The sequence below is a fragment of the Quercus lobata genome, chromosome 6 (genome assembly GCF_001633185.2).
Source record: "Quercus lobata isolate SW786 chromosome 6, ValleyOak3.0 Primary Assembly, whole genome shotgun sequence".
NCBI lineage: Eukaryota > Viridiplantae > Streptophyta > Magnoliopsida > Fagales > Fagaceae > Quercus > Quercus lobata.
In genome coordinates this window covers 41250149-41267520 of record NC_044909.1, presented here as the reverse complement: position 1 = coordinate 41267520, position 17372 = coordinate 41250149, and the positions used below count along the sequence as shown (strand labels likewise).

Below are 17372 nucleotides of genomic sequence, written 5' to 3'. Positions count from 1 at the left end.
ATCTCCGGGTATCTCATCTCATACTCAGTTGTAATCCAATCTACTCAACTTAGCAGCCCTTCGGACAAGCCCTATTGGTGGACAGCCCCTTACTGCCGTATATTGACGTACGGCATCCCAATTTCCTTCCTTCCAATCTTACTGTAGGTGAAACTTAAGATTTTGGTCCCCAGCTAGTTAGAGTGAAATCACTAGTACCGGTGAGGGACGATTTAGCAAATTTCGTTTCCCATAATCGTATTGTCCATAGACCTATTGAACAGCACTAAGCCCAAGTTCACCTAGTCGAGCAAGCAACAGCCGAGCCAGTAAGCTCTTCCGAAGGCAACAACGACCAAGGCGAAGATGAGATGGTGGTCAAACGATTAATGACACTCGACCGTTTTTTGCCCGACACCCGTCCAGCAACAAACCCAAGGCAGGGGTAAGACTCCCCCCCTCCTCCCCCTACCAGAACCTGAAAAAGGCAACGCACAGCCGACTAGCCACTAAGAGCCTTGAATGCTCCTCCAAAAACCCAACCACCTCGTACATCAGGAGGCATAGTCATCCGAGAACCTGTTGACGGTGCTCGCTTAGCCATGCAAGTCGGGTCCAATGTGGCGCCCTCTTCCCGCCCAGAAGTGGGCTAGCAGACTACCTTTAGGCTCAGGAATAAGCCCTTTCTCATGATAGCTAGTGTCAAGACCTGGGCCCAAGGTGAAGGTGGATGTGTCACTCGAAGCCTGGCGCAGGGTCTTATACTTCCCGAAGATGTGCATTTTTTCTCTGGCAGCACTGATGAGTCTCTAGCTACCCAATTGCAGTGGCACACAATAGCGGTAATGCATCACTTCTTCTCTCTTGTACAGATGTACCTACATTTCTTTTCTTTCTTATGTTCGACGTTATTATACTACCAGGCCGCACAACTGGTTCATGTAATAGAGTACCTGCTGAAGGAGACTGTTGACGACGTTGAAAGGGAAAAAGCTTTGAAAGATGTTATCGTTGCTATTGTGAAGGATAAGGGCAAGGCTGCCTAGGCTGCCGAAAAGAAGGCTCAGGCATCCGAAAAGGCTCGGATATTGGCAGAGAAAAGGCTGACGGAGATGGATGTGAAGCTAGGGGGAACGGAGCTTAAATTGGCCAAGGCGGAGAGTTTAAATTTGGCACAAGTTGATGAGATTTCCGACCTTAAGGCGGCCCTTGAAGCTTGTGAGGAAAAGTGGTATAACAAGGGCTTTGCGGACTCCGAGAACTCCGTGGAACCCATTGTCTATCAAGCCATGCGGCATGGGTTTAGGGAAGGACAGATGGCCGCTTTGCAAGCCATAGGAGTGCCTGACGAATCCCCACTAAGGAATCCTAAGCAAATCCCCTTCTCGGAGCCTCCTACCCTAGTTCAGAATCTCTCTGGTGCCGACGAAGAAGATACCCCCAGCATGAGAGAGCTGGTGCGTGAGATTGACACTTATGTGGAGTTGGTTGATCTCGAAGTCACCAGTAACCTTAATACTGCGCTGCACAGTGCCCAGCCTACCGAGGATATTGAAGCTCAACCATTCCCCGCTGCTCAGCCTACCGAAGAAGCACTAGCACAGCTTACAGAGGACGCCGTCTTGTCTCAATCTGCTGACCTTACCGCCCAAGTTTGAAGAAAATGTTTACCTTACTGTACGCCTTTGTTTTTTCTGTCATTTATTTCTCCTTTGTTTGGTTTTGCTTATGGTCACCGGGATGTGGTGACAAAACATTGGTTAAACTTTAATTTACGTTTATTTTATCTCGTTTAATTAATCACCTTGAAATGGTGACGAGACATCTATTTTAACCATATTTATAAATAATTGTTGCATTGTTGTCAAATTATTTATGCCATACCTTACTCTTTCATTTGTAATGACTGGGTAACAAATTAAAGTTTACCTCTAATCGGTGATAAGGATTATTCTTTCATTTTTGTCCTTAGAAAAGATAGAGCCTAAGTCTTTACCCGTTCAATGATCGAGATCAGACCAAAAATGGGTTTCTGTCCTTAGAAAGAATAAACATTAGGTTTTCACCTACTCGGTAATTAGAATTGAACCAAGCACAGGCTTTTGTACAAACAAAAATTTATGTAAGATTTCCACCTGTTCGGTGATTAGGATCGAACCGAGCACATGCTTCTGTCCTTAAAGAAAATAAATGTTAGGTTTCCACCTGTTCGCTGAATATGATCGAACCGGGAACAAGCTTCTGTCTTTAGAAAAAACAAATGTTAGGTTTCCACCTATTCGGTGATTAAGATCGAACTGGAAACAGTCTTCTGTCCTTAGAGAAAACAAATGTTAGGTTTTCACCTGTTCAGTGATTAGGATCGAACTGAGCACAAGCTTTTGCCCTTAGAGAAAACAAATGTTAGGTTTTCACCTGTTCGATGAATAGGATCGAACCAGGAACAGGATTTTGTCCATAGAAAAATTTGATACAAGGTTTCCACTTGTTCAGTGATTAAGATCGAACCGAGCATAGGCTTCTGTCCTTCACTAGTTGGCAAGTTAATAATGATAAAGCCAAAAGTATGAATACACCTGCATGCATAAACATTGTTTACATATTACATAACATTGTTCACCTATTACATTATACTCACCCCAAGTTTCTACACACCAACAGTTAGTGGTAAATTTTTTTCAAATTGTGAACATTCCATGGCCGGGGAAGTGGTCTTTCATCCAAGTCCTCCAAATAGTATGCACCTGCCCCAACAATGGCAATAATTCTATATGGACCTTCCCAAGTCGAGGTTAACTTTCTCGCATTGACGTCTCATGTGTTTCTTACTACTTTCTGTAGTACCAAGTCTCCAGCGCTAAACTCCCTCCCTTTTACATCTCTGTTGTATCGCCGGGCAAGTTTCTGTTGATATCTGCTAGCCATATGGTTACTGATTCCTGGTATTCCTCTAACAAGTTCAGCTGCTTCACCATTAACTCATCCTTCTCGGTAAGGGCAAATCCTGAAACCCGAGCATTGCACAAATTTACCTCGGTCGGTATAACTGCTTCCGTTCCGTACATTAGAGAAAATGGAGTTTCTCCCTTGAATCTTCTGGGAGTCATCCGATATGCCCAAAAAACGTTGGGTAGTTCCTCAGCCCACCTACCCTTAGTACCCTCCAATCTTTTCTTTAACCCGTTTACAATTGCTTTGTTAGTGGCCTCAGTTTGACCGTTACTCTGCGGATACGCTGGGGTGGAATACTTGCTCTTGATACCGAGATCGCTACAGAACTTACGGAAGGCTTTACTATCAAATTACAACCTGTTATCAGATACCAGGGACTCTGGTACTCCAAATCTTGTTACTATGTTTCTCCACACAAATTTCTTGATATCTACATCTTGGATATTAGCCAGTGCCTCAACCACCGCCCACTTAGTGAAGTAGTCCACGGCTACTAAAACAAATCTGCGGTTTCCTGTAGCCCAAGGGAACGGATCAACAATGTCTAGCCCCTACTACGCAAAGGGCCATGGGTTGCTGATAGGATTCAGACCTCTTGTTGGCTGATGGATCAATGGGGCGTTCTTTTGACACTGCTCACACTTCTATACATATTCGACAGCATCCTTATGCATTTGGGGCCACAACACCCTTGGGCCATTGCTTGGTAGGCCAATGAAAGTCCTCCAACATGACTGCCGCACACCCCCTTCAAGAGCTCATCAACCTTACTGGGGGCAAGCACTGAAGGTACGGCCCCCCGAAAGACCTCCGGTACAGCTTACGTTCTGCCGAAAGCCAGTACCGAGCAGCTATCCAGCATACCCTGCCTGCTTCTTTTTCATTATCTGGCACTCGATCCTCTACCAAAAAATCAATGATCGGATCCATCCAACACGGCTCAAATATTGCCACCACTGAAACACCTAACCCTGCGTCAATACTCGATTACGCCACCAGCTCCACTTTGATTAACCGAGGTACCTCTTCGATTAGTGATGACGCAAACTGGCTAGAGAGTTGACATGTCGGTTCTGCCCCCTGGCCACTTGAACCACCTTTACCTTCAGAAACTGGTTTATAATCTGCCTTACCAACCACAAGTACTCTATCATCCGGGGATCCCTAGTTTCAAAACTACCCTGCACCTAATTAACCACTAACCAAGAATCCGAGTAAATCTCTACTTCCAAAGCACCCAGATCCAAAACAACTCTCAATCCGGCAAGTAGGGCTTCATGGTCAGTTTTGTTGTTGGAAGCCTTAAAACCCAACCTAAAAGAATGTTGCAGCCTTATCCCTTCTAGGGTAATGATGACAATTCCAGCCCCAACCCCTAATGCGCTAGACGCGCCGTCCATAAATACCTTCTAGGTGAACCGCTACATGACAAACTATCTCCATCTCCCTCCTTGGGGAAAACTCTGCAACAAAATCAGCGAGAACCTAACCCTTCACCGAACTCCTAGATCTATACCTAATATCAAAAGAGCCCAACCGAGTTCCCCACTTGGCTATCTTACCTGTGAAATCAGACCTCTTCAATAATGACTGAAAGGGATACTCGGTTAATATATAGGCGGTATGAGCTTGAAAATAATGGGACAACTTCCTTGTAGCATGTACTAGTGCTAACACCAACTTCTCCAAAAGCAAATACCTCGTCTCAGTATCGACCAAAGTTTTGCTGACATAATATATGGGCTACTGCATACCTTGATCCCTTAGCAGCAAGGCATTCATGGCATGCTCGGATACCGAAAGATACATAAATAAATCCTTACCAGGCTCTAGGACTGACAACATAGGTGCCCGTACCAAATATTCTTTTAAATCCTAAAAAGCCTTTTCACATTCTTCATTTCACTAGAATCCTTTCCATTTTTTCAAAAGCTAGTAAAATGGATGGCACCGATCTGCAAACTTGGAAATGAACCAGTTTAGGGCGGCTAGCATCAGCACCTGGACTTCCTTTGGATTACTCGACGACTTGAGGTGCTCTACGGCTTCAATCTAATTAGGTCAAATCTGATTAGGATTAACCTTTATTTCTCAATAAGTGATCATATACCCAAGGAACTTGCCAGCCCCTACTCCAAAAGCACACTTGTCAACATTGAGGTGCAGCTTATGCCGTCGGAGCACTCCGAACACTTTTTTAAGATCATCACTATGCCCCTTCTCCTATTTGCTTTTAACCACCATATCGTCAATATATACCTCCACTGTACGCCCAATCATATTCCTGAACATCCTCGTCATCATCCGTTGATAAGTGGCTCCAACATTTTTTAAACTAAACAACATCACGGTATAGTGGTAATTGGCATCAGGGGAAATGAATGTTGTCTTTTCTAGATCCTCAGCAACCAGGGCAATTTGATGATAACCCTAGAAAGCGTCCAGAAAACTCATCCTCGGGTGCTCGTACATAGCATTTACCAGTTGATCGATCTTCGACATGGGGAAAGGATCTTTTGAACATGCTCGGTTCATACTAGTAAAATCTGCACAAACCTTCCATTTACCGTTTTTCTTTTTTACCACCACTGTATTCGCAAGCCATTCTGGAAAGAAAACCTCCTTTATTGCCCCTATCTCTTTCAACCTCTTGACTTCTTGCTTGATTGCTTCAACGTGTTTCTTAGCCGACCTCCTTGGCTTCTGCTTCTTGGGAGGGAATAATGGATCTACGTTAAGCTTGTGAACTATAAACTTGGGGTCTACCCCGGGCACTTCGTATGGGCTCCAAGCAAATACATCCACATTCTGTACAAGCAATAACAACATCTCCATCCTATCTTCGTCCTTCATACTTGCTCCTATCTGAACACTCCTATCCTCGTCCTGCAGTATCCTTACTCTTACCAAGTCCTCGGCACAGCTAGCCCCCATTCCCTCCTGGGGTTCCTGTAATTGCTATAGGGGAACCTCATCAGCCAGTTCCTTTTGTTTAATCTTCCAGTTAACAGCGGCCACCAAGCATTGCCTAGCCACTTGCTGGTTTCCCTTTACTATAGCAATATCGTGCTCGGTGCTGAATTTGACCTTAACATTCAGGGTGGAGGGAACTGCCTCCATCGCATGAATCCATGGCTTTCTGAGAATAGCCGTATACGGAGAAAACGAATTAACCACTATAAATGTCACCATTAATTCCTTGCCTTCCATATTTACAAGAAGCGAAATCTGCCCCTCCAAGATCACCATCCAACCATCAAACCCCACTAGGGGCGTGTCGTACTTAGAGAAATCCTTATTTTTTAAGCCAAGCCCCTTGAACAAGTTGGGATACATCACTTCAGCATCACTTTCCTGGTCTATCAATACCCTCTTAACTATAAAACTATTTATCCCGGCTGTGATCACCAAAGCACCGTTGTGTAGCTAGATCGTTCCTTCCAGGTCGTCATCATTAAAGCCAATGGGCTCCCGAGTATGTTTCAACTTCTTCTCGGAGGGTTGTTCGTCTGAACAGCTCTCCACCGGAACCACTGCTAGTACCCCTCTCCTCCTGGTCGCTAGGGTACCCATTGAAACTGCATGGATAACCTCTATCACTCCTAAAGGGGGTGGAAGAGGGTTCTCCTGGGGTCGTGTACCTGCCCGACCTCCTGGTTTCTTGGGTCCATAACAAATTCTTTTAAGTACCCTGCCCTTACTAACTGCTCTAAATGATCTTTTAACACCTTGCATTGTTCGATGGTATGCCTCTTATCCCTATGATAAATGTAGTACGAGTTCTAATTTCTCTTCGATAGGTCACCCCCCATCTTGTTTGGCCATCGGAAGTATGGCTCGTTCTTAATTTGATCCACGATTTTGTGTATTGGCTCCTTGAACGTCATGTTCACTTCCCCCGCTTGCGTGCTCGGTTCCTAGATTCTCAAATCCTTCCGGGGCCTCGACTGAAAGCCCCCTTGTCGAGGTTGACTTGTGATTGAGGCCTTACCTTTGTTCTGCTGCCGATCATCCTCTAACCTTTTATATTCTTCTATATGCCTCATCAACTGCCTCATGTCCTCGGGAGGTCTCCTCGTCAACGAATCTCGTAATTCAGAATCCTCGGGCAATCCTAACTGGAAAGTGCTTGCTGCAATTTTTTCATTACCCCCACCAATCTCGTTGTACAGTTCCCAATACTGGCAAGTATAACTGTGAAGAGTTTCCCCAGCTCCCATCTTCATAGACAGCAGCGCTTCCACGGGTTGCGACACCCGACTGCATGTCATAAACTGGACCCTGAACTCTTGAATCAGTTCAGCAAAACTATGAATCGAGCCCTTCCTCAACCCATTGAACCACCTCAAAACGCTGGACCCGAGACTTGAAGGAAACACCTTACACATCAACGCGTCGTTATAACTATGTAAAGAAATCATCTGGATATAATGACTTACATGCTCTACCAGATCCGTTTTCCTATCATAAAAATTAAATGAAGGTCTAGTAAATCAACTTGGCATAAGTGCCAGTTCGATATCTCCCGAGAACGACGATCAAGCAGCTCTACGCAATGCTTAACTCATACATCCATGGCAGCATTTTGGGGTCATCGCCCTTCTGGGGAAATTAAGTCCCAATTTGCATACTTCCGAGACCGATCCCGATGTTAATAGGAACTGAATTGATGGGACACCTCTCCATAGCCACCTCCCACACTAGCTGACCCCTTTACACGTTCCTTACGGTCTCTTCTCCGACACCTACCTCTTGCTTCCAACTCCAAATCTCGTACCAAACTACGCAAGCATTCAAGTTCCTTGTCCCTCCTGTCAAAACGATCAAGCAGCTTTACGCAATACTCAACTCATAGCATCCATGGCAGCATTTTGGGGTCATCGCCCTTCCAGGGAAATTGAGTCCCAGTTTGCATACTTCCGAGACCGATCTTGGTGTTGATGGGAACTGAATTGATGGGACACCTCTCCATAGCCACCTCCCACACTAGCTAACCCTTCTACACGTTCCTTACGGTCTCTTCTCCGACACCTACCTCTTACTTCCAACTCCAAATCTCGTACCAACCTATGCAAGCATTCAAGTTCCTCATCCCTCCTGTCAAAATGTTCATGCCCCGAGGCGCTTGATAATGTCCGGTGTGTTTGAAACGACCTTTCTCCAAGACCAAACTACTCTTCACCTTGCTCATACTCCCTGTCTTCGCACCTTTTCTGCCTTTTTTCCCGCCAAGTGGATCCCTGAGAAGATCTCCCAAAGCCATTTTCAGCGTAACTCCCAGATTGTCTTTCGGACATTTTCCCCTCACGAATCTCGGCAGAACCACAGCTACGTAGGAGATTCCCATAGACGGTGCCAATTATGAGTACCCAACTTCTTGGCGGACCAGGCTTGGGAGTGGGGTTAGTGTTTCCTACTAAGGGTAGTTCCTCGCCAAATGACCCTATGACACCCCTCAGCTCTCGCAAACACCCTCACTTCCCTCTCTCTATGTTGCTCTCCTCCTTGGTGTTACTTGCTCTCTTTCTCTCTCCTTTACTCCCAATTTTCTCTTCAGAATTGCCAACCCCCCTTTCTACACTCACTTCCTCTATTTATAGCTTAAGGTGAGCGGGGGTTTCTTGATTACATTTTGGTCTCACTCATGTGTGTGGGGTCTAAGGTGATTATTCCTGACAAGGAATATGCCCTAATAAAAGCAGTGGTAGTGGCATTGGAATTGAGTTCCGCCTCTAAAAGATCGCTCGGCAGCGATACTCCCCAAGGCAATACCGAGCTACCGGGGCTGTGGACTATTCCGAGCAAAGGCATTTCTGAGCAAGTCATAATGGGCCAGACATGAGCTTGTCTATCGTATACCCAAAATGATATGGACTTATTATGAGGTTTGGGCTCAGTTTTGGTCCTTAAGAACGCTTGGGCCAAGGCCCAATGGGCCTGAGGCCAAACCCCGTACACAAACAAAATACTAAGTATTATAAAAAAGGCCTAATCTCTTAAAAAAAAAATTCCATAACTTCTAATGGTGTAACTTGAATCTCAAACTCTTTCTTGGGGAATGCATGCTAATTTTTTTATTCGTGAAGTTAAAAAGAGATTTTATTTCTTTTTTTTTTTTCACAAGAAATGGTTTTTTTTTTTTTTTTTTTTTTTCAGAACTTGAAAATATAATGTAGATTTGGAAGTAAGAAGAAACTCCCTTCTAGATTAATTAGTCTGTTTTAAAAATCGCTTCCATTAGTTAAACACTAAGTGTGCGTTTGGCACGACTTAAAAAACCAGTTTTTTTTACTATTCAGTTTATTTTTGATACTATTCATGGGTCTCATTATACCATTTCAGCTATTTTTTAACTTTATTTACAGTACTTTCAATAAAAAAATTTCAGTTTCAGCTAAAAACTGAAAACTAAAAACTTTGTTGAAATTTTGGGATCCGCTTATTTTGTTGAAACTAAAAACTTTTAGTAGTATAGATAAAAGTAAAAGTTAACTAAAATAGTACAATGAAATTCATAAATAGTACCAAAAAGTACAATGAGACCATAAATAGTAGCAAAAATAAACTGAATAGTAAAATAAGTAAAATAAGTTAGATAGTAAAATAAGTTGACAAAAATAATTTTTGCCAAACATACACTAAATGTGGGGGATTCACATAAAAAATATTGGTTGTTTGGGTTCATTTTCTAATCTCAGAAACGTGTGGTGGCATTATAGACATTTGGTAATAAACAGAGCCAGGCTTCTACTCCTAGGCTCCTAGCAGCATTTTTTTTCTTTTTCTTTTTCTTCATTTCTTTTTGTTATGAGTCGTTCCTTTCTCATCACATTCTCTTAGTTTCATATAAACTAGTCAAGTGAAGCTTGTAAGAACTAAACACTTAAACAGAAGAATTGAAGCCACAAAAAAAAGGCTTCTAACCAATTATACAGGAATAATTTGATTCTGAATGGAGCACACGACCGAATTGATATAATGTATAAAAATAATAAAAAAAATCTAGTACAATTCCGTGGTGTTTTCATGTCCAAATTAAACATGCACACTCATTATATCTTTAGCTAGAGCAAACCACATGCACACTCATTCACTCAATGACACTAGTATAAGGCCATGCAAAACCAATTTCTACGTACTTGTCCTGTTCAAAATATAAGCAATATAAATTAATTTGGATTTTCTGGATTTTTGTGTGGGAGAAATAATTCAGAGGATCCCAGTCGAGTGGCATTTACATAATCCAGGGTGGAATGAGCTGGTATTCCGGGAATTACCAACCCAATTATCCTAAATAATCTAAGGACCGAACCTTCTTGGTACTCTGGTCCCTTCTTGTACTTAATAGTAAAGCTTCTGATCAGCTCAAAAAATGCATTTATCATCATAGGAATCGCTCCCAGTGGTGAGAAGTAGTTCTTGTTTGGTTCTTCCTCGACAATCTGCATCAATAGCGTAAGATAAATATACCATAAAATTAAGAAGAATTTTATCTTACACACTTGTTCTTTAATGTATTATATCGATCTACTTCAAATATTGTCTAATTTAATATATATTTTATAATGATAGATGGTTAAGATTAGGTAGGCATGTACGATATATCATATATAAACCAAAAATTTAAATTAGTAACAAGAAAAAGAGGTGTTTACCTTCCCTTCATAGAACCTGTCATAGTAGAGGCAAGTCCCAAAGTGCTTGAACATTAGTGTTTTGTCATCATAGGGCAATCTAGGCACTATATCATTACCATAAACGAACCTAAAATAACGAATATTATGATCCTTCAATTTTTGTTGCATAAACTTTCCAAATGTTTCATCTCCCACCCTAGGCTGCCCAAACGTATAAATCCCATCCAATCTCTCCAGCAACAATTTCTCTTCGTGCAATATCAAAATAGCTGGAAAGAGAATTGATAGAGCTCCACCAAAACTGTGCCCTGTGATTATATACCTTGCTTTTTCATTTTTGCCCAGAAGTTCTTTTAGCATTTCTCTAATGGCATAGTAAGCTAAATCTGGGTGGCTATCGTCTTTTTTGGTAATATTTTTAGGCCAACCTTCATTCTTCTGTAAGCCTAGTGATTTCATAAAGCCACCATGGATTTTTCCAACTTCTTCCTGTCCTTTGAGTTCATACCATGAGATGTCAAAGTCAGAGCACCATGCATCTGAATCGAACGGTTCAGTACCTCTGAAGGCCACAACGATAGTATCATAGTCATCAGCAGTTTTATCACGAAGCAAGAAGGCTTGTGTTGTGGCTTTCCCTTGATAATCTGCCAACACATACATAAAAACCATTTAGTTTTACATGTATATATTATGAATCATCATAAGTTTTGCCCATAATTTTGAGAATACAAAATGGGCTTTGATTGATTGACACTCAGTTTATATATTGTTCTTAATTTCTTATACATCATGTTTTATAATAATGTGTTAAATGTGAATATTTCTAAAAGAAGTGGACACCTAGTATGAAAATGTAGATATCATGTGTGTAGAATATATATTAGAGGGTGTGAAACAATAATTTCTCGTATTAAATTGGTGTATTTCAATGAGTTTAAGTTGCTTCTTACCGTTCCAGAAGTCATAAAAACCCAAGAACTCCATCTGCACAAGACACAGAAACATAATATTATATCAATGTGATGGTCCAACATTAACAAATTAGTAAGAGCAAGATAGAATCATAGAAGCTAAGTAAAGATGTAAACTTTGATTCATACATTCCAATGATCCTTGACTATGGCTTCGATGTAGGCTTTGTTCTCATATGATACTTTAGAAGCCATCATAGACAGTGCTGCATTGTACTTTCCATCCCCGCGCTCGATGCTACTGTCCAACTGAACTCGCTTGTCCCAATAACCAAGAAACGACAAGAAACTTGCTGATGTTTTATCGGGTTTTACTACATTCCCTGCAGAACATATTAACCTGTTTCCATTTAATTTGAAGTTTGAACGAAGTACAAAAAGTAGTAGATCATATTCATCATGAATTTTCTTTGCTAGTTTTGTGTACTTGAAGCTTTATCGTGGATTTTATTATGGTTAGGATTTCAGTTTGGGAAACTGGTTCTTCGGACAGTGATTCAATAAATGCAATGACCCAAAGGTGAATTTACAATTACTGTAATGCTGCCTTTTTTAGAAACTAGTATGACTTGGATTAGGATTAATTAAAAGTCATATGTATAATACAGGAAATATTTAATAAATTTCATCAAGATTGAAAAATAGAATAGTTAATTTAAAATCAGTATCAATTTTTTTTTTTTTTTTTTTTTTTGCTAAATTAAAATCAGTATCAAGTTGTATAGACGAAGGCATATAAACATATAAAACTGAATTTTTTTTTAATTTGAAAAACTAAAAATTTATTAATAGAAATAGTTATGACCTATTACATAATTAATAATTAATTAATTATGTGCCGTAAAAGAAATGTGTAGTGACCAAATGGGCCCAGGAGAGTTACTTATGATATAATGTGTTGTTAAAGTTGATAGGATTAGTGGATTACATTCCTTCTATTTGTAACGGTAAATTTTTACTATATATAATGTAGACATTCCATCCAATAGATTAAATATTTCTTGATTATTAAGTGAAAATTACAGATTTAACGTATTTTTATTATAAATTTAATTTAATTTTTAATATTATTCATTATGAAAATATAAGTAAAGATAAATATTACTTTACTTCATTTTTAATAATCACTAATTGATTTGTATACATTTTATTTTTTCTAAAAGTTATATTATACTCTAATATGTAACCTTTAATCTATTTAATAAAAAATATTGAATTTGAAATGTTTAAAGAATATTTTTTTGAGAAATTTTTTTTAAAGAATATTAATTATAGTTAAAAAGATATTTAAACATAAAATATTGCTCTTGAATTATATAAAAGTGGCTTGATAAAATTTTTATATATATAATAAATCATATTAAAGACAAATTTTAAGTTATAAATTATATATATGTGTGTTATTTTTGTAGTCTTAAATTTTTTGATACATATATAACTTGGGCTACTTTTTTTATATAAAAAATCTAGATCTAAAGTAATTAAAATTTTGTGTCCGATAATAAAAAGATAAAAAAGATTTTTTTTTTTATTTAATTTTATTTATGGAGGAAAGATTAAAAAAAAAAAAATTGCTTAACTTTATCTTATCCAACCAAATTTGCGAGTACTACCTTAATTTTGGAATCCAGTGGTCCATCGCATCATAATTCATGATAACGTGGCCAGCCAAGACTTCCTCATAATTACTTCACTCACAAGTCACAAGCCCTACATGCTACATGGATTGATGCCCTACGGCCCTGCCTTGTTCTACGTTTGGGCTTAACTTTTTTTTACCATAGGCCCCGCGGCCGTGGGTCCTTTCTCTCTTTATTTATACTATTATTCGTGATACTATTCTAGTTAAATTTTACTATACTATTATTCATGATATTATTTTAGTTAAATTTTTAGCAAAAATTTTCAGTTTCAACAAAATAAGCGAATTTCAAGCAGATCCTTAGTCGATGTTTAACATTCACAAATGACACTTTGATTGAAAAAACTTACTACATTTTTTTTTTTCTCTTAATATTGAATTTTAAGAGCATTATACCATACCATTTTACAAAAAAAAAAAAATTATTTTACTATCTTAAAAATTACTTTATCTATTATACCATACCAATTTACAAATACACCTAACATTCTAATTTTTATTTTACCATACAGCACATCAAAGTAATATATCTACACAAAATAATACAACACAATACCAAAATAAAACCCAATAAAATATTATTTTAAAAATATACCATCTTGCCCATCTTATTTATAAGATGGTACTGTAGCAGATTTATAAAATATTTTACAATTACCACTTCAAATAATGTTCAATTTTTGTTGGTTGTTGGTATAAAATACCATTTTGGGGGTTTACAATCCCCAGTACTGATGCTCTAAGTTTTTCAATTAAAATTCAACCACACTAATATAACAAAAATCATTTTTATCCATTTTTAATAATAATAATTAAATTTAACTATGTGATTCATTAATTAATGCAAACATACCATTGAATTTAATTAAGAAATATAAAATAAAATACTTAAAAAATTATACCCAAGTGTTTCACTAATTTCTCTTTTTTTTTTAAAAAAGTTTTACACCAATTTAATATGCATGAATCTGCTTGCGATTTTTAGATAGGATTTACTAGTAAATGTACTTATTAATACTAATTATTCAAATAGATTAAATTCTATAAAGATGTGATATAAACCTTAAATTTTACACCCTCTAATCCCAACATGTCTCATTATCATATCACATATTAAAAAAATAGGTAAAATCATATCTAATTAATTCTAATACCCATTTGAAAATCTAACCCAAATAAGAGTTTATTGAGATATTATTAGGTGTGGTATGATATACTAAGTTTTAAGTAAAAAATAATAATAATAATATAAAAATCTCTTATTTGATATAATAAAACATGCATTTTACACTTAATCTTTACTAAATTCGGACTCTTTCTTCAAATACATGGAAAGAAAATTCCATTGCCATAATGGTTGCATTCACGCACAAACTAGAGAACTAGTTGGGCTTAGCACAACATTCTTACCGTGTATGAAAACAATTGGTCAAATATACTAAAAGTCATCTAAAAAAAGAAAAAATGACGAATTTTCCAAAGCACCAATCATGTTGTCTATCTTTTTGACTACATAACCAAAAATAAGAAGAATATGTCCCCGATTTTTCAAATGCATAATGTGCACGACGACTTTATATTAAAAATTTATTCGAATACTTTCTCAAAAAAAAATTATTCGAATATATGTCAAATATAGGTGTAGCTTAACAAGCATGTCGAATCACTCCTCCTTTTCCTTCTCTTCTTATCTTTCTTGATCAATTGATTCATTGTGTCAAAAATTCAATCGTCTTTGAGTCAAATAGCATCTCTAAAGTAAATATGGAGTGGTGAGTAGTGTGAGAGTATTCTAATCCGCCTTGAGTGCGTGAGCCGTGAGTATATTACTTGGAAACAAATTTTCATTGAGCCAAGGAGCGACAAATAGGACTTTGAGTTTTTACAAAAACTTGATTGGTTTCTAAGTTTGGTTCTGGCTTAGGCATTTTATTAGTTAGTCCTTACCAGTTATACGTTTTCTATATGTATTGTTGACATAGGTTGTCAAAATCGCAATCCACCTCATAGGATTGTATGACTATGATCTTACGATCCCACCTGTCGAAAACGATTAGAATTGCACCAGAAATGCATATTTGGTAAGATCGTATAGGATCTTACCAATCCCTTTTCATTATTTTGAGTGTTATATTTGAACTTTGATCATTGTAGGCCTAAATATATTGTGAGCATAAGAGATTTGAACTTTAATCATCTTAAAGCTTCTATTTCATGTATCAGTCAGTGAAATTATTCAAGTATTAGTTGGTCATATTTATAAGATCTAATTGTTTTAGGTTGCTTAGATATTAGTTTTTGTTGTTTGTATATTTGAGGGAAAAATGGGAAATTAATTGGTGTATTTGGTTAGCTAATGTTTTGACTATTTGCTTGGGTTATGGCGTTATGCAATGTCTCTGTTTTGGGTTTTTTTTTTTTTTTTTTTTTTTTTGGGGTAATGGTTCTAATTTGTGTTTTGACATATTTGTTTTCGTTAGATTTGACTTTGACAACCTTGATTGTAAACAAATAAGTGAATAGTCCAAGGAAAAAAAATTAGAAAATAGACCTAATACAATTTAAATTGAAGGCTTTCATATTTTCATCTAGAATGCACATTGAAAAATTAAATGGATATTTGGAAACATAGTTTCACCCTAGCTTCACCCATGATTCTTATATTCGGATCCAAAGGGCTATAGCCTTTTTTGATTGGATTATAAAAATAAAATATAGATTTCAATATTAGCATAAATCACTATGAGAACAATTATTTATATCTATATATTCCACAGCACCTCATTTATGACAATGAGGTCCTCGATGTGGAATGAATCAACTTATCTCATTCTTTCTCTTGACTCGATCATGGGATTAAATTTAACGTGACACATTCTAATCTAGCAGTTTTCCTGGCATAACAAATTAGCAGCCGAATGTCATATATATCACGAATGCAAGCAATCCATACAACAAAGAAGAGACAGAAAAGGGCACACTGACCTCGTAAAGCATTCAGCAAAAGCACAAAGAGGTTGCGATTACTTGACACAAGGTTCAGCCCCATCTCAGTAGTTGATCCAACAAATGAGAGTGGCTTTGCCACAAATTGCAGGAACTTTTGAGTCAATATAGAGACGAACATGAGCCACCTACGCCGGAACCTCTTCTCTTTGGTGCCCTCAGGCGCATCCACAAACTTCCTTTTCTCTATATCACTGGAAAATAAGATGTGTATGAGATCAAAGAAACGTACTTCCTCTGGTTTCAATAACATATAACTGCTAGAAAAATCCTTGTTACAAGCCATGGCTTAGTGACTACGATACTAAAAAGTAAAAACAGAATAATAAAACTTGCTGTTTTGCTATTCCTACAACTATGCTTTAAATCTTTATATAGAAATTGCAAATGTAGCTATGGAGGTATATAATTAATGGCCAGGATTTTTCCTGAATACTGATCCTCAATGATGGCTGGACTGATATTGACCCATAGGACTCTGGTATTGACCCATAAAAATTAATTAAAAAAAATTAAAAAGGCATGTGGGAGTGGGGCAGTCCTGCTGTCTGTCACGCAATTATAAATTAAAGAAACTTTGTAGATTTGAGTTACCTTAACTTATAGGTAAACTCTACCTCTATTAAAAATTGATTAATGTTTCATTTTAATAATAAAAGTCTTCATAATGTTAAAATTCCTTTTTTTTTTAATAAAATTTTTGAAATTCCATCTATCAAAAAATAAAAATAAAACTTTATACAATCTCATTTTACCTCTTCTTTTTAATTATTGACTTTATTAGACCCACCAAAATCATAATGTTATATTCTTTAGTAATTCTTACTAGTAACGTGTTCAATGTGTACATATCAAGTTTATTAATTCTGGTTATTCTCTCATTGAACAGAGGTCAAAAGCTCCATTATATTAAAAGAAAGAAAAAACACGTGCTTTTTTTTGTTGTTGTTGTTGTTGTTGTTGTTGTTGAATAAGAAAAAACATTTGCTTCTCCTTTGCTATCACATAAAAATGAAAAATTTTCAAGCACAAATGATTGTTTTACTTTTACATTCCTTGAACACTAAGGCTTGTACCCTTAACAACTAAAAAGTAAAAGAAGGCTTCTCAAAAAAAAAAAAAAAAAAAGTAAAAGATGTTCATGTCTTCTGACAAGGCCACAACTCCTAAGTCATGTACTCT

General features: G+C 37.6%; 1 protein-coding gene across 1 annotated transcript; it reads right to left on the bottom strand.

Annotated features, from left to right (window-relative positions):
* Positions 1-9872: 9872 nt before the first annotated feature.
* On the bottom strand, positions 9873-16605 carry LOC115993801. The gene is made up of 5 exons (XM_031117774.1): positions 16170-16605; positions 11672-11865; positions 11522-11555; positions 10587-11215; positions 9873-10373 (listed from the first exon to the last, which is right to left on the bottom strand). Exons 1-5 carry the CDS (start codon positions 16474-16476, stop codon positions 10101-10103), a joined length of 1437 nt encoding a protein of 478 aa, XP_030973634.1. The 5' UTR covers positions 16477-16605; the 3' UTR covers positions 9873-10100.
* Positions 16606-17372: the final 767 nt, after the last annotated feature.